Here is a 21,271-nt window from a genome sequence, read left to right on the forward strand (position 1 = left end):
CACTCAGCCCACCCTGCTGAGGGGACAGGGATCACCACGCACTCAGCATGGATAATACTTTATTCCAACTCCTTGTTTACACCATGTGCCTTTATCTGCTAGCACCAGCACCTCCTCTCCCTCCACCCTGTGCCCACCTCTTCTGTACCCTCCACCTCTTGCATTACAACCTGAGATCTTCCGGACGCCTACTACATCACCCCCTCCCTATGCTCCATGACTCCAGTGTCCTATGGCATGGGCTGATACGTAACGTGTCTGCCCAGCACATGTGCTAGCTGGGCCAGTTGCAGGAAGATATAAACAGGTGCTGGTCGTGTTCACTGCCCAATCTTGTTAATAGCTGAGTGACTCCAGCTGGATCTGCATCACGGTGACCACTCCGAAGAACACGTCAGTCTGCAAAAGAGACTCAGTAGACTGTTAGACTCTCATCTCTGGTCGTATTCACTTTGCTGGGACCCATTGCTGGGTTCCCTCCTTTTCTACACAAGCATACCCTCGACCCAAGCATCTGAGCTTCCCATACTCTCCCCCTCCCTAAGACAGTTGAGCTGCAGCGCGAGCACGTTCAACGATCGCCTGTCCCTGGCTGTTGTGAGGGATACCGTGTACCAATTTAATCTGCCAGGTTCTTGTGTCACATGGGAGGTGTAACAAGTCCCATTGTCAGTTTTGATTTGTGCAGGACATCCTAGGACACGGCTATACATTGTAGCCAAGTGCCTAATCACCTGGCTCTGTGGCTAGATGCATGGTGGTAGCTCCCATCTGTCTCCCTGTTTCCACACCAGTGCCGTTGTGCTGGTCTTTGATGAGGCATCTGTAAACATGTGTCCCATGCAGCTCCTTCACAACCTTTGTTTCTAGGAGAGTCCATTGATAACTACTTCCATCGGTCACTGAGTCATATAATCATAGAATATTAGAATGTTAGGGATTGGAAGGGACCCCCAGAGATCACCCAGTCCAACCCCTCCTCAGTAGAAGCAGGTTGACCCAGACAAGGCCACACAGGAACATATCCAGACAGGTCCTGATGACCTTCAAGGGAACAGGCTTCACAACTCCTCTTTGGGCATCCTGCTCCCCTGCTCCATCACCCTCACAGCAAAACAGCTTGGTCTGGGATCTTTTTTTTTTTATCATAACTACAGTTTTACTAACAAGCATCAGGGATGTGCATAGCCCTGGTTGGAGCAGGGCTTGGAGGGAGTATTGAGTGGAGCTGACTTCAGCCCAAAGGAACATGGCACAGACAAGAGGCACTGGCCAGCTGTTTGCAAGAGATCTTTATTATCTGGGGAATAAATAGAGTAAAGTTCTTGTTGCAATAAATAAGTTCCGTTTGGTAGTTAGGGGGGAGTTGGTCTGTGGAAGCTGCGAGCACGGGGCCATTCTGGTAGCGGCTGTTGACATGGATGGTGATGGTGTGAGGAGAGAAGTGGTTCTGGGAGAGTGTCCAGAAGGTGTGGGAATTGGTGGAGCCACACGGATGGTTGGAGGGGTTGTTCTAATTACCCTTGATGTGCGTGAGGTTGTGGAGGTGTTGGAAACACAGGAGGGCTTCGAGGTGGACGTGATCTGAGGCACAGGCACTATGGTGGTGGTTGCGGAGGAAGAGCTGGAGATCGCTAAAGTACAGAGGATGAGCAGGTGGTTGCGGCACCCTTGCCCCTGGGAGAGCTTGCTGGTGTCTGTCAGGCACTGCTAGAGCTGGTGGCGGTGGTCCTGGAGGTAGTAGGCATCAGAGAAGATGAGTGCATCATCTTTGTTGTGCTGTAAGGGCTGCACGGGGATAGAAGCCATGGCCTGGAGGCATGGGCAAAACAACCCAGGGAGCACCACTGCTGTTGTTCTTTTTGTTTCAGCAACGCAAGTGTTTATTTGCAGCAGATGGGTGAATAAATAGATGGAGCAACACAGAAATAAATAAATAAATAAATAAATAAATAAATAAATCCAGAGTCCCGCGGAACAAATGAATAAATAAATAAATAGATAAATAGACGAATAAAGAACTGTGCAGGGTCCTGTGACCAATAGTCATTGTGTGGGAGTCCCGCCAGCTGCGTGGGGACCGTTCCCTCGGCCGGGGAGGTCTCGCTCCGGCCAGGCTGGATGGGGCCGTGGGTAAGAAGCAGCAGGCATGTGGCGGCGCCTCGCGGCTCTCCATCAGCGTGCAGCACAGCAGTTGCCTCGTCCTTCCCGCCCAGGCACGGTGCGGGCTGGCCGTGCTCACGGCCGTGTGCCCGCGGGCTCGTGCCTGGGAGCGCTGTGGGCGGTGCTGAGCCGTGGCGGCTGGCGGCGGCTGGGGCCGGGCGTTGGGGCTGGATGGGTCTGGTGGAGCTCAGACGCGTCTCGGCTCCTGCTTCGGCGTAGGAGCGTGTCGACGTGTTGGAAGCAGAGGAGGGCTTGGTTGTGGACGTGGTCCCAGGCGCAGGCGCTGTGGTGGTGGGTGCCGGGGAAGAGCTGGAGTCTGCTGAAGTAGCGGTGGAGGGCGAGCAGGTGGTTGCGGGGCCCCCGTCCTTGGGAGAGCTTGCGGGTGTCGTTGAGGCATCTCCTCAGGTGGTGGATGGAGTGGTCGAGCTGGTTGCGAAGGGTGTGCAGCGCCTGTTGGTCCCAGTGTGGTGGGATGCTGGAGCTGCTGAAGGTGGTGAAGAGGTGTTGGAGGATGTGGAGGGCGATGTGCGCGGCTTGTTGCGGGTGTGTGGTGTTCAGGACGGCGCCGGGGAAGTCGGGTGCGTCGTCCCAGTCGTGTTGGCAGGGCTGGGTGGGGCTGGGAGCCGTGGCCTGCAGGAGGCGGAGGCCGTCCCCGGGGAAGGTGAGGAGTCGGGGGGGCAGAGTGGGGCAGGCGAGGGCGGTGGCGAGCGGCGGCAGGAGGAGCAGGAGCGCCGGGACGCCGTGCCGCAGGCGGCGGGTACGTGCGGTGCGTGGCGCAGGCATGGGGGGCTGTGGGTGGCGCGTGGGGTTGTTGCTGGCGCGGGAGCCGGTGAGGCTGTGTGGTGGGGCGGGTGGGCACTGTGCTCGGGGTGCTGCCGGGCGCCGGCTTTATGCGGAGCGGCGGCTTTCGCTGCCGGGCTTTCCGATTGCCGCGGCTTCTGGCTGTGGCTTTCGGTTGTGGCCGGTGCCCGCGGCGGTGCTGAGGAAGTACGTTAGTGGGGTGGCCGTGCGGGAGCGGTTGCGTGGGGATGCGATGCGAGAGTGCCGGGGCAGAGACCTTGGGGCGGCTGAGAGGCCCGTTTTGGGCAGCTGAAGGTTCCTGGCATGCCCGGGGGTCTTTTCCCTCTGCCCCTGCCATGGTGGTGGTTGCGTTTTCCTTTTCGCTGCTGCTTTCCCTTTGTTTAGCTGTGGGCTGATGGTTTCTGTTGGTCGTGTGTGGAAGGGCTGTGAAGTGATGTCAGTGGGCAACTCCTGGAGCGAGGCTTAGGGGCGGAGGAGCCTTGCTGGCAGGTCGGTGTGGGTGCGGGCAGCTGGGCATGGCCCGTGTTCTCGGGGAGAGTGTCGAGAAGGGGTTGGGAGGGAAGGAAGGGGAAAAAGGGAAGTGCGTGCTGCTGGGACTGCCGCTGGAGTCAGATCCCTGTCTGTGGTGCCTCTTGTTTGTCCCCGTGGCTGGGTCTTTGTCCGTCCCTTTGCCTGAGATGTCTGAGGCAGAGCCAAGAGGAAGCCGGTCCCTATAAGCAAAGAGCCTTGCGTCTGGGTGTTGGGGTTCCATCGCAACCAGCATCAAAGCACCAGGCGTGTGGGCTCGGTCACTCCTCTGCTCCTTCCTCCCGGTGAGATGGGGAGGAGAGTCGGGCCAAGGAAATAAAACCGCACGGAGGGATAGAAGAGGAATGTCATCAAGGAACCCGAATGAAGGGGAGTATCGGTAATTAGCCCAACAAAAGAATAAGAATAGTCCTGGGTCGTACTGAGCAGGGGTATGAAACCAAGATGGAAACAAAACCCTGGGTGGTGGGCGGTGCAATTGCTCGCTGCCCACCGAGGGATTCCCCAGCGCTGATCTCTCCTTCCCGCCAACCCCCTCCCAGTTTCTCTGCTGGACGTGCTGTGCCTGGCGGGAGGTGTGTTGGGTCGGGAGGTTTGGGGGGTGCCGTTGCCTGTAGTGGTTGAGTGGGGGATGCGAAAGCGCAGGGGTGGCGATAGATGGGGCACTTTTGCTGCCGTTGTGAGGTTTTGTGGTTTCTCCTTTCCCTTCTGTGCTGGGCGTCACGTGAGGCTGCAGTATTGGTTGTGCTTTTGAACTTTTTGACTTGTGGTTTGTCATCCTCGTTTTCCTAGGAATACATCATTTCTGTTTGCACTCTGGCAGGCTTGCAGAGCTACGTGTTTCTGGGCAATCCCTCAGGAGCTCTCCTGTAGCAGCGTGTCTTCAAGGAGGTGCTGTGTGTCCATGCACTTGAGCACTGGGTATGGATGGGTGGGGCTTCTAGGGTCTCTTTGCTTCCCTTTGGTTTGGTTTGAAGGTTATTGTGGCGGGCCATGAGAAGTCTTTGAGGGAGTGGAGCACCTCCCGTATGATGCCAGGCTGAGGGGAGCTGTGGCTCTCTAGCTTGGAGGAGACAAGGCCGTAGTCCTACAAAGGGGATATCGTCCTGTGAGGGACACTCCTTAACATCCAGGTGTCGTGGTTTAGGTCCATCGGGGAAGAAAAGACCACCATTAGCCTCAAGTACCAAAGACCTGAGGATTGCCAAAGGGCGGGGAGAGCTGAATTGCCGCTTAAGGTCCGGGACAAAACAGACCAGGCTAGCGGGCTTGGGGAAGAGAGCAGAAAAGATTTTAATGCAACACCAACCAAAGCATAACCATAAAACCCCAAAATATAACAAACATAAACCAACTCCGAGTGGTACGCCAATGAAGAGAGATGGCAGAGGCGCCAGATTGGCCGGGCCGGAGGTGGGTGTGAAGCCAGGAGGCGGGGGAGAGTCCAAAAACTAACTCTTTACCGAGTCTTCGCTGCAAACCGCTCCCCCTGTTACCAAGCAAAAGCTGCTCCTTGCTAAACCATGACACCGAGTTTGTCCCGTTTGCCCCCAGGAGCCTCCAGCTTACGGCAAAGCACAACAAGGTGCTAGTCCCAGAAAAGCGGCTATCGTTTGGAGAGAGTTGAACGGTGCTATCCGCATTTCCCCCTGTGCACTGCCAGGGGGTAACGGCTTCCTAGTGCGCTTTGTTTTCCAAGAACGCCGTCTGCGGAACCAATTAAATGTCACTGTCCCCTGTTGGGCTTAATTTGGCAGAAGTCCCTTGCTCTCCAGGCGACCTCAGACAATTCTGCGTGACCGGGCTCACCTGGGCTTAACTTCTGAGTGATGTCCAGTGAAACAGGTTCACTGTTTCACGATCAGGTTTCACGTATTCTCGAGAACAGATTTAAGACTCAAAACGGAGTCCAGTGCTAAACTTCTTTCTTTCACCCACAACAAACAACACCGTAAGGAGAAAAGGGAGAGGGAAGGAAAAGAGAGAGAGAGAAAGTTCCAATAGCCACTACCGGGAATCCACCGCACCTGACAGCGGGCTTGAGTTTTTGTTGGAAGGTCTCTGTAGTGCGCCGGCAGGGGGAGGGAAAGTGCTGATAGTCACCGCTGGAGTGCACAGCGTCCCGGCAGCTGCTTGTCTAGGAGCTGCGATGCTCCGTCTGGTCGAGTGGGGGAATAAAGAGCTGGTCATTGGCAAAAAACGTGAGCCGGCATTCAGAGGATGAGGCTGGCTGCTGGTGAAGAAGGTAATGCTGCGGAATGCGCGGTTGCGAGTGTGAGGAGCAGCAGGGTGAGAGTGGAAATCGGGCAAAGCTTGAAGGGCAGCAGGATGTAAAAGCAAGAGCGGGTGCTGTGTAACTTTGAGAATAAGTTGGGGGCTTGCCTGCAGCAGAGCAGCATTTGCCCTTGGCAGTGCTCCCCCTTTCGCAAGCTGGAGGGGGTTTGGTCCGTTTCAGCGCGTTGCCCCGATCCTGGCTGGCCCGAGAGCGGCAGTGAGGTGGGGGAAGGGAGCGCGAGGGCGACCTCTCCGCTGGTCCGGCTCTTGTATCCACGCCTCCCCCTGTCGCGTGCCCAGTACCGTCTCTGGAGGGTCCTGGAAAGTTCAGGAGGGTCTGAGAAAGTCCCTAAAACTCCAGGAGGGTCACAGTTCCTTGACGCCGGGCCTGGGTGCGTGCGCGGAGGCCATTTATCCTGAGACAGCGAGTCGTGCCTTCCAAGGCAATGGCACGTCTAACGGGCAGAATCCTGGCTGGTGGGAGCAATGTGGTTTTGGGTGGTTAAGTATGCTGCTAGCAAGGCTGGGGCACATTGCTAGTCCATTATAGCCCTGGCAGCCCTTGAGGGATGGGAGGGCTCAGTGGCCGCTTAGAGGCGTGGGCGAAACAGCCCAGGGAGGCAGGGAGTGGGGGTTGGAGTGAGTGCTTTTGCGATGGCTCCTGCCGCTTGTCTCGCCTGAGGGCAGGCGGGCTCCTGGCCGTTGCCCTGCTCCAGCGCGGGGTCCCTGCCAGGCCGGGCAGCCCTGCACGGGCCGCTGCGACGGGCCTTCACCCGAGGGCTGCGGCTCCTGTGCGCTGCCTGTGTCGTGGGGTCCAGAAGACTCCCCGCGCTCTGGCACGGGGTCCTGCTGCAGCTGCTGCCAGCTCTCAGTCCTGCCTTTGCCGTGCGTGGCTTGCAGGGGCTCAGCCTGCACTCTGCAGGCCACGGGCTGCAGGGGGATCTCTGCTCTGGCTCTCCTGCTTCTCTGACTGCGGGCTGCGCGTGGTGGCCTCCGTCTGGTCCTGTCCTCCCACCTCGTCCTCCAGGTTACAGATTTCTGCTCTTCGGCAGTGGCGGCAGAGGAGCCAGGTTGTCCCGTGCGGGCCGGAGATGGGCCCCAAACTCAGAGGCAGGGGACGTTTCAGGAAGAGTTTGCGTGGGAGATGGGCGCAGCCCCTTCCCCCTGTTACCGAGCCCAGCCGGCTCCGCACAAAGCCGTCCGCGGTGGTTGTAGGAGAGCAAGGAGCGGTCGCGGGCATCTCCTGTGTGGTTTTTGTGTGTCTTTGGAGTTTGTTGGGTGGGCTTCAAAGCGCTGGGGTGCTGTTCCGTGTCCCAGCATGTGGAGGCGTGGGTGGGTGCCCGTCCTGGTCTCTTTGAGGTGCAGGTTATTGAAGCCACGCTGCTTGGTCGCAAGCAGTGGTGAGTCCTCGCTGAGTGGTTGTTTGTGATGGGGTGGTGGTTTGGAGGTGGCTTTTGTGTCTTGGCAGTGAGAGAGGGTAGGGAAAGGAGAGATTGTGTGTGTTGGGAATGGAGGTGCATGCAGGGCAGGGCAGGTGTGATCTGTGCAGGTGTGTGCTATGTCCACCTGGCGTCATGAGGAGGTGCCTGTGAGCTTGAAGGGTGGTGGTGGGTCCCTGAGAGCGGCCCCTTGTGCAGAGCCTTCGAGCCGTGCAGGAGGCATCGGTTAGAGGGGCTGCAGGAGGGAGGCTGGTCCCTGGCAGGCTGCAGAGCCCTGTCAGCTATGTGCGTGAGGAGCACCACTGCTGTTGTTCTTTTTGTTTGAGCAACGCAAGTGTTTATTTGCAGGAGATGCGTGAATAAATATGGAGCAACACAGAAATAAGTAAATAAATAAATAAATGGATCCAGAGTCCCGCGGAACAAACAAATAAATAAATAAATAGATAAATAGACGAATAAAGAACTGTGCAGGGTCCTGTGACCAATAGTCATTGTGTGGGAGTCCCGCCAGCTGCGTGGGGACCGTTCCCTCGGCCGGGGAGGTCTCGCTCCGGCCAGGCTGGATGGGGCCGTGGGTAAGAAGCAGCAGGCATGTGGCGGCGCCTCGCGGCTCTCCATCAGCGTGCAGCACAGCAGTTGCCTCGTCCTTCCCGCCCAGGCACGGTGCGGGCTGGCCGTGCTCACGGCCGTGTGCCCGCGGGCTCGTGCCTGGGAGCGCTGTGGGCGGTGCTGAGCCGTGGCGGCTGGCGGCGGCTGGGGCCGGGCGTTGGGGCTGGATGGGTCTGGTGGAGCTCAGACGCGTCTCGGCTCCTGCTTCGGCGTAGGAGCGTGTCGACGTGTTGGAAGCAGAGGAGGGCTTGGTTGTGGACGTGGTCCCAGGCGCAGGCGCTGTGGTGGTGGGTGCCGGGGAAGAGCTGGAGTCTGCTGAAGTAGCGGTGGAGGGCGAGCAGGTGGTTGCGGGGCCCCCGTCCTTGGGAGAGCTTGCGGGTGTCGTTGAGGCATCTCCTCAGGTGGTGGATGGAGTGGTCGAGCTGGTTGCGAAGGGTGTGCAGCGCCTGTTGGTCCCAGTGTGGTGGGATGCTGGAGCTGCTGAAGGTGGTGAAGAGGTGTTGGAGGATGTGGAGGGCGATGTGCGCGGCTTGTTGCGGGTGTGTGGTGTTCAGGACGGCGCCGGGGAAGTCGGGTGCGTCGTCCCAGTCGTGTTGGCAGGGCTGGGTGGGGCTGGGAGCCGTGGCCTGCAGGAGGCGGAGGCCGTCCCCGGGGAAGGTGAGGAGTCGGGGGGGCAGAGTGGGGCAGGCGAGGGCGGTGGCGAGCGGCGGCAGGAGGAGCAGGAGCGCCGGGACGCCGTGCCGCAGGCGGCGGGTACGTGCGGTGCGTGGCGCAGGCATGGGGGGCTGTGGGTGGCGCGTGGGGTTGTTGCTGGCGCGGGAGCCGGTGAGGCTGTGTGGTGGGGCGGGTGGGCACTGTGCTCGGGGTGCTGCCGGGCGCCGGCTTTATGCGGAGCGGCGGCTTTCGCTGCCGGGCTTTCCGATTGCCGCGGCTTCTGGCTGTGGCTTTCGGTTGTGGCCGGTGCCCGCGGCGGTGCTGAGGAAGTACGTTAGTGGGGTGGCCGTGCGGGAGCGGTTGCGTGGGGATGCGATGCGAGAGTGCCGGGGCAGAGACCTTGGGGCGGCTGAGAGGCCCGTTTTGGGCAGCTGAAGGTTCCTGGCATGCCCGGGGGTCTTTTCCCTCTGCCCCTGCCATGGTGGTGGTTGCGTTTTCCTTTTCGCTGCTGCTTTCCCTTTGTTTAGCTGTGGGCTGATGGTTTCTGTTGGTCGTGTGTGGAAGGGCTGTGAAGTGATGTCAGTGGGCAACTCCTGGAGCGAGGCTTAGGGGCGGAGGAGCCTTGCTGGCAGGTCGGTGTGGGTGCGGGCAGCTGGGCATGGCCCGTGTTCTCGGGGAGAGTGTCGAGAAGGGGTTGGGAGGGAAGGAAGGGGAAAAAGGGAAGTGCGTGCTGCTGGGACTGCCGCTGGAGTCAGATCCCTGTCTGTGGTGCCTCTTGTTTGTCCCCGTGGCTGGGTCTTTGTCCGTCCCTTTGCCTGAGATGTCTGAGGCAGAGCCAAGAGGAAGCCGGTCCCTATAAGCAAAGAGCCTTGCGTCTGGGTGTTGGGGTTCCATCGCAACCAGCATCAAAGCACCAGGCGTGTGGGCTCGGTCACTCCTCTGCTCCTTCCTCCCGGTGAGATGGGGAGGAGAGTCGGGCCAAGGAAATAAAACCGCACGGAGGGATAGAAGAGGAATGTCATCAAGGAACCCGAATGAAGGGGAGTATCGGTAATTAGCCCAACAAAAGAATAAGAATAGTCCTGGGTCGTACTGAGCAGGGGTATGAAACCAAGATGGAAACAAAACCCTGGGTGGTGGGCGGTGCAATTGCTCGCTGCCCACCGAGGGATTCCCCAGCGCTGATCTCTCCTTCCCGCCAACCCCCTCCCAGTTTCTCTGCTGGACGTGCTGTGCCTGGCGGGAGGTGTGTTGGGTCGGGAGGTTTGGGGGGTGCCGTTGCCTGTAGTGGTTGAGTGGGGGATGCGAAAGCGCAGGGGTGGCGATAGATGGGGCACTTTTGCTGCCGTTGTGAGGTTTTGTGGTTTCTCCTTTCCCTTCTGTGCTGGGCGTCACGTGAGGCTGCAGTATTGGTTGTGCTTTTGAACTTTTTGACTTGTGGTTTGTCATCCTCGTTTTCCTAGGAATACATCATTTCTGTTTGCACTCTGGCAGGCTTGCAGAGCTACGTGTTTCTGGGCAATCCCTCAGGAGCTCTCCTGTAGCAGCGTGTCTTCAAGGAGGTGCTGTGTGTCCATGCACTTGAGCACTGGGTATGGATGGGTGGGGCTTCTAGGGTCTCTTTGCTTCCCTTTGGTTTGGTTTGAAGGTTATTGTGGCGGGCCATGAGAAGTCTTTGAGGGAGTGGAGCACCTCCCGTATGATGCCAGGCTGAGGGGAGCTGTGGCTCTCTAGCTTGGAGGAGACAAGGCCGTAGTCCTACAAAGGGGATATCGTCCTGTGAGGGACACTCCTTAACATCCAGGTGTCGTGGTTTAGGTCCATCGGGGAAGAAAAGACCACCATTAGCCTCAAGTACCAAAGACCTGAGGATTGCCAAAGGGCGGGGAGAGCTGAATTGCCGCTTAAGGTCCGGGACAAAACAGACCAGGCTAGCGGGCTTGGGGAAGAGAGCAGAAAAGATTTTAATGCAACACCAACCAAAGCATAACCATAAAACCCCAAAATATAACAAACATAAACCAACTCCGAGTGGTACGCCAATGAAGAGAGATGGCAGAGGCGCCAGATTGGCCGGGCCGGAGGTGGGTGTGAAGCCAGGAGGCGGGGGAGAGTCCAAAAACTAACTCTTTACCGAGTCTTCGCTGCAAACCGCTCCCCCTGTTACCAAGCAAAAGCTGCTCCTTGCTAAACCATGACACCGAGTTTGTCCCGTTTGCCCCCAGGAGCCTCCAGCTTACGGCAAAGCACAACAAGGTGCTAGTCCCAGAAAAGCGGCTATCGTTTGGAGAGAGTTGAACGGTGCTATCCGCATTTCCCCCTGTGCACTGCCAGGGGGTAACGGCTTCCTAGTGCGCTTTGTTTTCCAAGAACGCCGTCTGCGGAACCAATTAAATGTCACTGTCCCCTGTTGGGCTTAATTTGGCAGAAGTCCCTTGCTCTCCAGGCGACCTCAGACAATTCTGCGTGACCGGGCTCACCTGGGCTTAACTTCTGAGTGATGTCCAGTGAAACAGGTTCACTGTTTCACGATCAGGTTTCACGTATTCTCGAGAACAGATTTAAGACTCAAAACGGAGTCCAGTGCTAAACTTCTTTCTTTCACCCACAACAAACAACACCGTAAGGAGAAAAGGGAGAGGGAAGGAAAAGAGAGAGAGAGAAAGTTCCAATAGCCACTACCGGGAATCCACCGCACCTGACAGCGGGCTTGAGTTTTTGTTGGAAGGTCTCTGTAGTGTGCCGGCAGGGGGAGGGAAAGTGCTGATAGTCACCGCTGGAGTGCACAGCGTCCCGGCAGCTGCTTGTCTAGGAGCTGCGATGCTCCGTCTGGTCGAGTGGGGGAATAAAGAGCTGGTCATTGGCAAAAAACGTGAGCCGGCATTCAGAGGATGAGGCTGGCTGCTGGTGAAGAAGGTAATGCTGCGGAATGCGCGGTTGCGAGTGTGAGGAGCAGCAGGGTGAGAGTGGAAATCGGGCAAAGCTTGAAGGGCAGCAGGATGTAAAAGCAAGAGCGGGTGCTGTGTAACTTTGAGAATAAGTTGGGGGCTTGCCTGCAGCAGAGCAGCATTTGCCCTTGGCAGTGCTCCCCCTTTCGCAAGCTGGAGGGGGTTTGGTCCGTTTCAGCGCGTTGCCCCGATCCTGGCTGGCCCGAGAGCGGCAGTGAGGTGGGGGAAGGGAGCGCGAGGGCGACCTCTCCGCTGGTCCGGCTCTTGTATCCACGCCTCCCCCTGTCGCGTGCCCAGTACCGTCTCTGGAGGGTCCTGGAAAGTTCAGGAGGGTCTGAGAAAGTCCCTAAAACTCCAGGAGGGTCACAGTTCCTTGACGCCGGGCCTGGGTGCGTGCGCGGAGGCCATTTATCCTGAGACAGCGAGTCGTGCCTTCCAAGGCAATGGCACGTCTAACGGGCAGAATCCTGGCTGGTGGGAGCAATGTGGTTTTGGGTGGTTAAGTATGCTGCTAGCAAGGCTGGGGCACATTGCTAGTCCATTATAGCCCTGGCAGCCCTTGAGGGATGGGAGGGCTCAGTGGCCGCTTAGAGGCGTGGGCGAAACAGCCCAGGGAGGCAGGGAGTGGGGGTTGGAGTGAGTGCTTTTGCGATGGCTCCTGCCGCTTGTCTCGCCTGAGGGCAGGCGGGCTCCTGGCCGTTGCCCTGCTCCAGCGCGGGGTCCCTGCCAGGCCGGGCAGCCCTGCACGGGCCGCTGCGACGGGCCTTCACCCGAGGGCTGCGGCTCCTGTGCGCTGCCTGTGTCGTGGGGTCCAGAAGACTCCCCGCGCTCTGGCACGGGGTCCTGCTGCAGCTGCTGCCAGCTCTCAGTCCTGCCTTTGCCGTGCGTGGCTTGCAGGGGCTCAGCCTGCACTCTGCAGGCCACGGGCTGCAGGGGGATCTCTGCTCTGGCTCTCCTGCTTCTCTGACTGCGGGCTGCGCGTGGTGGCCTCCGTCTGGTCCTGTCCTCCCACCTCGTCCTCCAGGTTACAGATTTCTGCTCTTCGGCAGTGGCGGCAGAGGAGCCAGGTTGTCCCGTGCGGGCCGGAGATGGGCCCCAAACTCAGAGGCAGGGGACGTTTCAGGAAGAGTTTGCGTGGGAGATGGGCGCAGCCCCTTCCCCCTGTTACCGAGCCCAGCCGGCTCCGCACAAAGCCGTCCGCGGTGGTTGTAGGAGAGCAAGGAGCGGTCGCGGGCATCTCCTGTGTGGTTTTTGTGTGTCTTTGGAGTTTGTTGGGTGGGCTTCAAAGCGCTGGGGTGCTGTTCCGTGTCCCAGCATGTGGAGGCGTGGGTGGGTGCCCGTCCTGGTCTCTTTGAGGTGCAGGTTATTGAAGCCACGCTGCTTGGTCGCAAGCAGTGGTGAGTCCTCGCTGAGTGGTTGTTTGTGATGGGGTGGTGGTTTGGAGGTGGCTTTTGTGTCTTGGCAGTGAGAGAGGGTAGGGAAAGGAGAGATTGTGTGTGTTGGGAATGGAGGTGCATGCAGGGCAGGGCAGGTGTGATCTGTGCAGGTGTGTGCTATGTCCACCTGGCGTCATGAGGAGGTGCCTGTGAGCTTGAAGGGTGGTGGTGGGTCCCTGAGAGCGGCCCCTTGTGCAGAGCCTTCGAGCCGTGCAGGAGGCATCGGTTAGAGGGGCTGCAGGAGGGAGGCTGGTCCCTGGCAGGCTGCAGAGCCCTGTCAGCTATGTGCGTGAGGAGCACCACTGCTGTTGTTCTTTTTGTTTGAGCAACGCAAGTGTTTATTTGCAGGAGATGCGTGAATAAATATGGAGCAACACAGAAATAAGTAAATAAATAAATAAATGGATCCAGAGTCCCGCGGAACAAACAAATAAATAAATAAATAGATAAATAGACGAATAAAGAACTGTGCAGGGTCCTGTGACCAATAGTCATTGTGTGGGAGTCCCGCCAGCTGCGTGGGGACCGTTCCCTCGGCCGGGGAGGTCTCGCTCCGGCCAGGCTGGATGGGGCCGTGGGTAAGAAGCAGCAGGCATGTGGCGGCGCCTCGCGGCTCTCCATCAGCGTGCAGCACAGCAGTTGCCTCGTCCTTCCCGCCCAGGCACGGTGCGGGCTGGCCGTGCTCACGGCCGTGTGCCCGCGGGCTCGTGCCTGGGAGCGCTGTGGGCGGTGCTGAGCCGTGGCGGCTGGCGGCGGCTGGGGCCGGGCGTTGGGGCTGGATGGGTCTGGTGGAGCTCAGACGCGTCTCGGCTCCTGCTTCGGCGTAGGAGCGTGTCGACGTGTTGGAAGCAGAGGAGGGCTTGGTTGTGGACGTGGTCCCAGGCGCAGGCGCTGTGGTGGTGGGTGCCGGGGAAGAGCTGGAGTCTGCTGAAGTAGCGGTGGAGGGCGAGCAGGTGGTTGCGGGGCCCCCGTCCTTGGGAGAGCTTGCGGGTGTCGTTGAGGCATCTCCTCAGGTGGTGGATGGAGTGGTCGAGCTGGTTGCGAAGGGTGTGCAGCGCCTGTTGGTCCCAGTGTGGTGGGATGCTGGAGCTGCTGAAGGTGGCGAAGAGGTGTTGGAGGATGTGGAGGGCGATGTGCGCGGCTTGTTGCGGGTGTGTGGTGTTCAGGACGGCGCCGGGGAAGTCGGGTGCGTCGTCCCAGTCGTGTTGGCAGGGCTGGGTGGGGCTGGGAGCCGTGGCCTGCAGGAGGCGGAGGCCGTCCCCGGGGAAGGTGAGGAGTCGGGGGGGCAGAGTGGGGCAGGCGAGGGCGGTGGCGAGCGGCGGCAGGAGGAGCAGCAGCGCCGGGACGCCGTGCCGCAGGCGGCGGGTACGTGCGGTGCGTGGCGCAGGCATGGGGGGCTGTGGGTGGCGCGTGGGGTTGTTGCTGGCGCGGGAGCCGGTGAGGCTGTGTGGTGGGGCGGGTGGGCACTGTGCTCGGGGTGCTGCCGGGCGCCGGCTTTATGCGGAGCGGCGGCTTTCGCTGCCGGGCTTTCCGATTGCCGCGGCTTCTGGCTGTGGCTTTCGGTTGTGGCCGGTGCCCGCGGCGGTGCTGAGGAAGTACGTTAGTGGGGTGGCCGTGCGGGAGCGGTTGCGTGGGGATGCGATGCGAGAGTGCCGGGGCAGAGACCTTGGGGCGGCTGAGAGGCCCGTTTTGGGCAGCTGAAGGTTCCTGGCATGCCCGGGGGTCTTTTCCCTCTGCCCCTGCCATGGTGGTGGTTGCGTTTTCCTTTTCGCTGCTGCTTTCCCTTTGTTTAGCTGTGGGCTGATGGTTTCTGTTGGTTGTGTGTGGAAGGGCCGTGAAGTGATGTCAGTGGGCAACTCCTGGAGCGAGGCTTAGGGGCGGAGGAGCCTTGCTGGCAGGTCGGTGTGGGTGCGGGCAGCTGGGCATGGCCCGTGTTCTCGGGGAGAGTGTCGAGAAGGGGTTGGGAGGGAAGGAAGGGGAAAAAGGGAAGTGCGTGCTGCTGGGACTGCCGCTGGAGTCAGATCCCTGTCTGTGGTGCCTCTTGTTTGTCCCCGTGGCTGGGTCTTTGTCCGTCCCTTTGCCTGAGATGTCTGAGGCAGAGCCAAGAGGAAGCTGGTCCCTATAAGCAAAGAGCCTTGCGTCTGGGTGTTGGGGTTTCACCGCAACCAGCATCAAAGCACCAGGCGTGTGGGCTCGGTCACTCCTCTGCTCCTTCCTCCCGGTGAGATGGGGAGGAGAGTTGGGCCAAGGAAATAAAACCGCACGGAGGGATAGAAGAGGAATGTCATCAAGGAACCCGAATGAAGGGGAGTATCAGTAATTAGCCCAACGTAAGAACAGTCCTGGGTCGTACTGAGCAGGGGTATGAAACCAAGATGGAAACAAAACCCTGGGTGGTGGCCGGTGCAATTGCTCGCTGCCCACCGAGGGATTCCCCAGCGCTGATCTCTCCTTCCCGCCAACCCCCTCCCAGTTTCTCTGCTGGACGTGCTGTGCCTGGCGGGAGGTGTGTTGGGTCGGGAGGTTTGGGGGGTGCCGTTGCCTGTAGTGGTTGAGTGGGGGATGCGAAAGCGCAGGGGTGGCGATAGATGGGGCACTTTTGCTGCCGTTGTGAGGTTTTGTGGTTTCTCCTTTCCCTTCTGTGCTGGGCGTCACGTGAGGCTGCAGTATTGGTTGTGCTTTTGAACTTTTTGACTTGTGGTTTGTCATCCTCGTTTTCCTAGGAATACATCATTTCTGTTTGCACTCTGGCAGGCTTGCAGAGCTACGTGTTTCTGGGCAATCCCTCAGGAGCTCTCCTGTAGCAGCGTGTCTTCAAGGAGGTGCTGTGTGTCCATGCACTTGAGCACTGGGTATGGATGGGTGGGGCTTCTAGGGTCTCTTTGCTTCCCTTTGGTTTGGTTTGAAGGTTATTGTGGCGGGCCATGAGAAGTCTTTGAGGGAGTGGAGCACCTCCCGTATGATGCCAGGCTGAGGGGAGCTGTGGCTCTCTAGCTTGGAGGAGACAAGGCCGTAGTCCTACAAAGGGGATATCGTCCTGTGAGAGACACTCCTTAACATCCAGGTGTCGTGGTTTAGGTCCATCAGGGAAGAAAAGACCACCATTAGCCTCAAGTACCAAAGACCTGAGGATTGCCAAAGGGCGGGAAGAGCTGAATTGCCGCTTAAGGTCCGGGACAAAACAGACCAGGCTAGCGGGCTTGGGGAAGAGAGCAGAAAAGATTTTAATGCAACACCAACCAAAGCAGGACCATAAAACCCCAAAATATAACAAACATAAACCAACTCCGAGTGGTACGCCAATGAAGAGAGATGGCAGAGGCGCCAGATTGGCCGGGCCGGAGGTGGGTGTGAAGCCAGGAGGCGGGGGAGAGTCCAAAAACTAACTCTTTACCGAGTCTTCGCTGCAAGCCGCTCCCCCTGTTACCAAGCAAAAGCTGCTCCTTGCTAAACCATGACACCGAGTTTGTCCCGTTTGCCCCCAGGAGCCTCCAGCTTACGGCAAAGCACAACAAGGTGCTAGTCCTAGAAAAGCGGCTATCGTTTGGAGAGAGTTGAACGGTGCTATCCGCATTTCCCCCTGTGCACTGCCAGGGGGTAACGGCTTCCTAGTGCGCTTTGTTTTCCAAGAACGCCGTCTGCGGAACCAATTAAATGTCACTGTCCCCTGTTGGGCTTAATTTGGCAGAAGTCCCTTGCTCTCCAGGCGACCTCAGACAATTCTGCGTGACCGGGCTCACCTGGGCTTAACTTCTGAGTGATGTCCAGTGAAACAGGTTCACTGTTTCACGATCAGGTTTCACGTATTCTCGAGAACAGATTTAAGACTCAAAACGGAGTCCAGTGCTAAACTTCTTTCTTTCACCCACAACAAACAACACCGTAAGGAGAAAAGGGAGAGGGAAGGAAAAGAGAGAGAGAGAAAGTTCCAATAGCCACTACCGGGAATCCACCGCACCTGACAGCGGGCTTGAGTTTTTGTTGGAAGGTCTCTGTAGTGCGCCGGCAGGGGGAGGGAAAGTGCTGATAGTCACCGCTGGAGTGCACAGCGTCCCGGCAGCTGCTTGTCTAGGAGCTGCGATGCTCCGTCTGGTCGAGTGGGGGAATAAAGAGCTGGTCATTGGCAAAAAAGGTGAGCCGGCATTCAGAGGATGAGGCTGGCTGCTGGTGAAGAAGGTAATGCTGCGGAATGCGCGGTTGCGAGTGTGAGGAGCAGCAGGGTGAGAGTGGAAATCGGGCAAAGCTTGAAGGGCAGCAGGATGTAAAAGCAAGAGCGGGTGCTGTGTAACTTTGAGAATAAGTTGGGGGCTTGCCTGCAGCAGAGCAGCATTTGCCCTTGGCAGTGCTCCCCCTTTCGCAAGCTGGAGGGGGTTTGGTCCGTTTCAGCGCGTTGCCCCGATCCTGGCTGGCCCGAGAGCGGCAGTGAGGTGGGGGAAGGGAGCGCGAGGGCGACCCCTCCGCTGGTCCGGCTCTTGTATCCACGCCTCCCCCTGTCGCGTGCCCAGTACCGTCTCTGGAGGGTCCTGGAAAGTTCAGGAGGGTCTGAGAAAGTCCCTAAAACTCCAGGAGGGTCACAGTTCCTTGACGCCGGGCCTGGATGCGTGCGCGGAGGCCATTTATCCTGAGACAGCGAGTCGTGCCTTCCAAGGCAATGGCACGTCTAACGGGCAGAATCCTGGCTGGTGGGAGCAATGTGGTTTTGGGTGGTTAAGTATGCTGCTAGCAAGGCTGGGGCACATTGCTAGTCCATTATAGCCCTGGCAGCCCTTGAGGGACGGGAGGGCTCAGTGGCCGCTTAGAGGCGTGGGCGAAACAGCCCAGGGAGGCAGGGAGTGGGGGTTGGAGTGAGTGCTTTTGCGATGGCTCCTGCCGCTTGTCTCGCCTGAGGGCAGGCGGGCTCCTGGCCGTTGCCCTGCTCCAGCGCGGGGTCCCTGCCAGGCTGGGCAGCCCTGCACGGGCCGCTGCGACGGGCCTTCACCCGAGGGCTGCGGCTCCTGTGCGCTGCCTGTGTCGTGGGGTCCAGAAGACTCCCCGCGCTCTGGCACGGGGTCCTGCTGCAGCTGCTGCCAGCTCTCAGTCCTGCCTTTGCCGTGCGTGGCTTGCAGGGGCTCAGCCTGCACTCTGCAGGCCATGGGCTGCAGGGGGATCTCTGCTCTGGCTCTCCTGCTTCTCTGACTGCGGGCTGCGCGTGGTGGCCTCCGTCTGGTCCTGTCCTCCCACCTCGTCCTGCAGGTTGCAGATTTCTGCTCTTCGGCAGTGGCGGCAGAGGAGCCAGGTTGTCCCGTGCGGGCCGCAGATGGGCCCCAAACTCAGAGGCAGGGGACGTTTCAGGAAGAGTTTGCGTGGGAGATGGGCGCAGCCCCTTCCCCCTGTTACCGAGCCCAGCCGGCTCCGCACAAAGCCGTCCGCGGTGGTTGTAGGAGAGCAAGGAGCGGTCGCGGGCATCTCCTGTGTGGTTTTTGTGTGTCTTTGGAGTTTGTTGGGTGGGCTTCAAAGCGCTGGGGTGCTGTTCCGTGTCCCAGCATGTGGAGGCGTGGGTGGGTGCCCGTCCTGGTCTCTTTGAGGTGCAGGTTATTGAAGCCACGCTGCTTGGTCGCAAGCAGTGGTGAGTCCTCGCTGAGTGGTTGTTTGTGATGGGGTGGTGGTTTGGAGGTGGCTTTTGTGTCTTGGCAGTGAGAGAGGGTAGGGAAAGGAGAGATTGTGTGTGTTGGGAATGGAGGTGCATGCAGGGCAGGGCAGGTGTGATCTGTGCAGGTGTGTGCTATGTCCACCTGGCGTCATGAGGAGGTGCCTGTGAGCTTGAAGGGCGGTGGTGGGTCCCTGAGAGCGGCCCCTTGTGCAGAGCCTTCAAGCCGTGCAGGAGGCATCAGTGAGAGGGGCTGCAGGAGGGAGGCTGGTCCCTGGCAGGCTGCAGAGTCCTGTCAGCTATGTGCGTGAGGAGCACCACTGCTGTTGTTCTTTTTGTTTGAGCAACGCAAGTGTTTATTTGCAGGAGATGCGTGAATAAATAGATGGAGCAACACAGAAATAAATAAATAAATAAATAAATGAATCCAGAGTCCCGCGGAACAAACAAATAAATAAATAAATAGATAAATAGACGAATAAAGAACTGTGCAGGGTCCTGTGACCAATAGTCATTGTGTGGGAGTCCCGCCAGGTGCGTGGGGACCGTTCCCTCGGCCGGGGAGGTCTCGCTCCGGCCAGGCTGGATGGGGCCGTGGGTAAGAAGCAGCAGGCGTGTGGCGGCGCCTCGCGGCTCTCCATCAGCGTGCAGCACAGCAGTTGCCTCGTCCTTCCCGCCCAGGCACGGTGCGGGCTGGCCGTGCTCACGGCCGTGTGCCCGCGGGCTCGTGCCTGGGAGCGCTGTGGGCGGTGCTGAGCCGTGGCGGCTGGCGGCGGCTGGGGCCGGGCGTTGGGGCTGGATGGGTCTGGTGGAGCTCAGACGCGTCTCGGCTCCTGCTTCGGCGTAGGAGCGTGTCGACGTGTTGGAAGCAGAGGAGGGCTTGGTTGTGGACGTGGTCCCAGGCGCAGGCGCTGTGGTGGTGGGTGCCGGGGAAGAGCTGGAGTCTGCTGAAGTAGCGGTGGAGGGCGAGCAGGTGGTTGCGGGGCCCCCGTCCTTGGGAGAGCTTGCGGGTGTCGTTGAGGCATCTCCTCAGGTGGTGGATGGAGTGGTCGAGCTGGTTGCGAAGGGTGTGCAGCGCCTGTTGGTCCCAGTGTGGTGGGATGCTGGAGCTGCTGAAGGTGGTGAAGAGGTGTTGGAGGATGTGGAGGGCGATGTGCGCGGCTTGTTGCGGGTGTGTGGTGTTCAGGACGGCGCCGGGGAAGTCGGGTGCGTCGTCCCAGTCGTGTTGGCAGGGCTGGGTGGGGCTGGGAGCCGTGGCCTGCAGGAGGCGGAGGCCGTCCCCGGGGAAGGTGAGGAGTCGGGGGGGCAGAGTGGGGCAGGCGAGGGCGGTGGCGAGCGGCGGCAGGAGGAGCAGCAGCGCCGGGACGCCGTGCCGCAGGCGGCGGGTACGTGCGGTGCGTGGCGCAGGCATGGGGGGCTGTGGGTGGCGCGTGGGGTTGTTGCTGGCGCGGGAGCCGGTGAGGCTGTGTGGTGGGGCGGGTGGGCACTGTGCTCGGGGTGCTGCCGGGCGCCGGCTTTATGCGGAGCGGCGGCTTTCGCTGCCGGGCTTTCCGATTGCCGCGGCTTCTGGCTGTGGCTTTCGGTTGTGGCCGGTGCCCGCGGCGGTGCTGAGGAAGTACGTTAGTGGGGTGGCCGTGCGGGAGCGGTTGCGTGGGGATGCGATGCGAGAGTGCCGGGGCAGAGACCTTGGGGCGGCTGAGAGGCCCGTTTTGGGCAGCTGAAGGTTCCTGGCATGCCCGGGGGTCTTCTCCCTCTGCCCCTGCCATGGTGGTGGTTGCGTTTTCCTTTTCGCTGCTGCTTTCCCTTTGTTTAGCTGTGGGCTGATGGTTTCTGTTGGTTGTGTGTGGAAGGGCCGTGAAGTGATGTCAGTGGGCAACTCCTGGAGCGAGGCTTAGGGGCGGAGGAGCCTTGCTGGCAGGTCGGTGTGGGTGCGGGCAGCTGGGCATGGCCCGTGTTCTCGGGGAGAGTGTCGAGAAGGGGTTGGGAGGGAAGGAAGGGGAAAAAGGGAAGTGCGTGCTGCTGGGACTGCCGCTGGAGTCAGATCCCTGTCTGTGGTGCCTCTTGTTTGTCCCCGTGGCTGGGTCTTTGTCCGTCCCTTTGCCTGAGATGTCTGAGGCAGAGCCAAGAGGAAGCTGGTCCCTATAAGCAAAGAGCCTTGCGTCTGGGTGTTGGGGTTTCACCGCAACCAGCATCAAAGCACCAGGCGTGTGGGCTCGGTCACTCCTCTGCTCCTTCCTCCCGGTGAGATGGGGAGGAGAGTTGGGCCAAGGAAATAAAACCGCACGGAGGGATAGAAGAGGAATGTCATCAAGGAACCCGAATGAAGGGGAGTATCAGTAATTAGCCCAACGTAAGAACAGTCCTGGGTCGTACTGAGCAGGGGTATGAAACCAAGATGGAAACAAAACCCTGGGTGGTGGCCGGTGCAATTGCTCGCTGCCCACCGAGGGATTCCCCAGCGCTGATCTCTCCTTCCCGCCAACCCCCTCCCAGTTTCTCTGCTGGACGTGCTGTGCCTGGCGGGAGGTGTGTTGGGTCGGGAGGTTTGGGGGGTGCCGTTGCCTGTAGTGGTTGAGTGGGGGATGCGAAAGCGCAGGGGTGGCGATAGATGGGGCACTTTTGCTGCCGTTGTGAGGTTTTGTGGTTTCTCCTTTCCCTTCTGTGCTGGGCGTCACGTGAGGCTGCAGTATTGGTTGTGCTTTTGAACTTTTTGACTTGTGGTTTGTCATCCTCGTTTTCCTAGGAATACATCATTTCTGTTTGCACTCTGGCAGGCTTGCAGAGCTACGT

At 59.5% G+C, this 21,271-nt stretch overlaps 5 protein-coding genes across 6 annotated transcripts in view; 1 reads left to right on the forward strand and 4 right to left on the reverse strand.

Annotated features, from left to right (window-relative positions):
- Nucleotides 1-21,271, forward strand: part of UBAP2 (ubiquitin associated protein 2) — a 152,434-nt gene that overhangs the window by 78,470 nt on the left and 52,693 nt on the right. The window lies entirely within an intron of this gene.
- Nucleotides 2,239-2,946, reverse strand: LOC133628708 (interferon-like). Its single transcript, XM_062017453.1, has one exon. The coding sequence runs from the start codon at nt 2,944-2,946 to the stop codon at nt 2,239-2,241; it is 708 nt and encodes a 235-aa protein (XP_061873437.1).
- Nucleotides 7,889-8,596, reverse strand: LOC133628710 (interferon-like). The gene has a single exon (XM_062017454.1). It carries the CDS (start codon nt 8,594-8,596, stop codon nt 7,889-7,891), a length of 708 nt encoding a protein of 235 aa, XP_061873438.1.
- Nucleotides 13,539-14,246, reverse strand: LOC133628711 (interferon-like). The gene has a single exon (XM_062017455.1). It carries the CDS (start codon nt 14,244-14,246, stop codon nt 13,539-13,541), a length of 708 nt encoding a protein of 235 aa, XP_061873439.1.
- On the reverse strand, nt 19,185-19,892 carry LOC133628712 (interferon-like). The gene has a single exon (XM_062017456.1). It carries the CDS (start codon nt 19,890-19,892, stop codon nt 19,185-19,187), a length of 708 nt encoding a protein of 235 aa, XP_061873440.1.

Source organism: Colius striatus, chromosome Z (assembly GCF_028858725.1).
Source record: "Colius striatus isolate bColStr4 chromosome Z, bColStr4.1.hap1, whole genome shotgun sequence".
In the NCBI taxonomy this organism is placed as follows: domain Eukaryota; kingdom Metazoa; phylum Chordata; class Aves; order Coliiformes; family Coliidae; genus Colius; species Colius striatus.

What these genes read in the sequence shown, in the direction of transcription:
- LOC133628712 (XM_062017456.1), bottom strand. Translation starts at nt 19,892, where the DNA reads ATGCCTGCGCCACGCACCGCACGTACCCGCCGCCTGCGGCACGGCGTC.
- LOC133628708 (XM_062017453.1), bottom strand. Translation starts at nt 2,946, where the DNA reads ATGCCTGCGCCACGCACCGCACGTACCCGCCGCCTGCGGCACGGCGTC.
- LOC133628711 (XM_062017455.1), bottom strand. Translation starts at nt 14,246, where the DNA reads ATGCCTGCGCCACGCACCGCACGTACCCGCCGCCTGCGGCACGGCGTC.
- LOC133628710 (XM_062017454.1), bottom strand. Translation starts at nt 8,596, where the DNA reads ATGCCTGCGCCACGCACCGCACGTACCCGCCGCCTGCGGCACGGCGTC.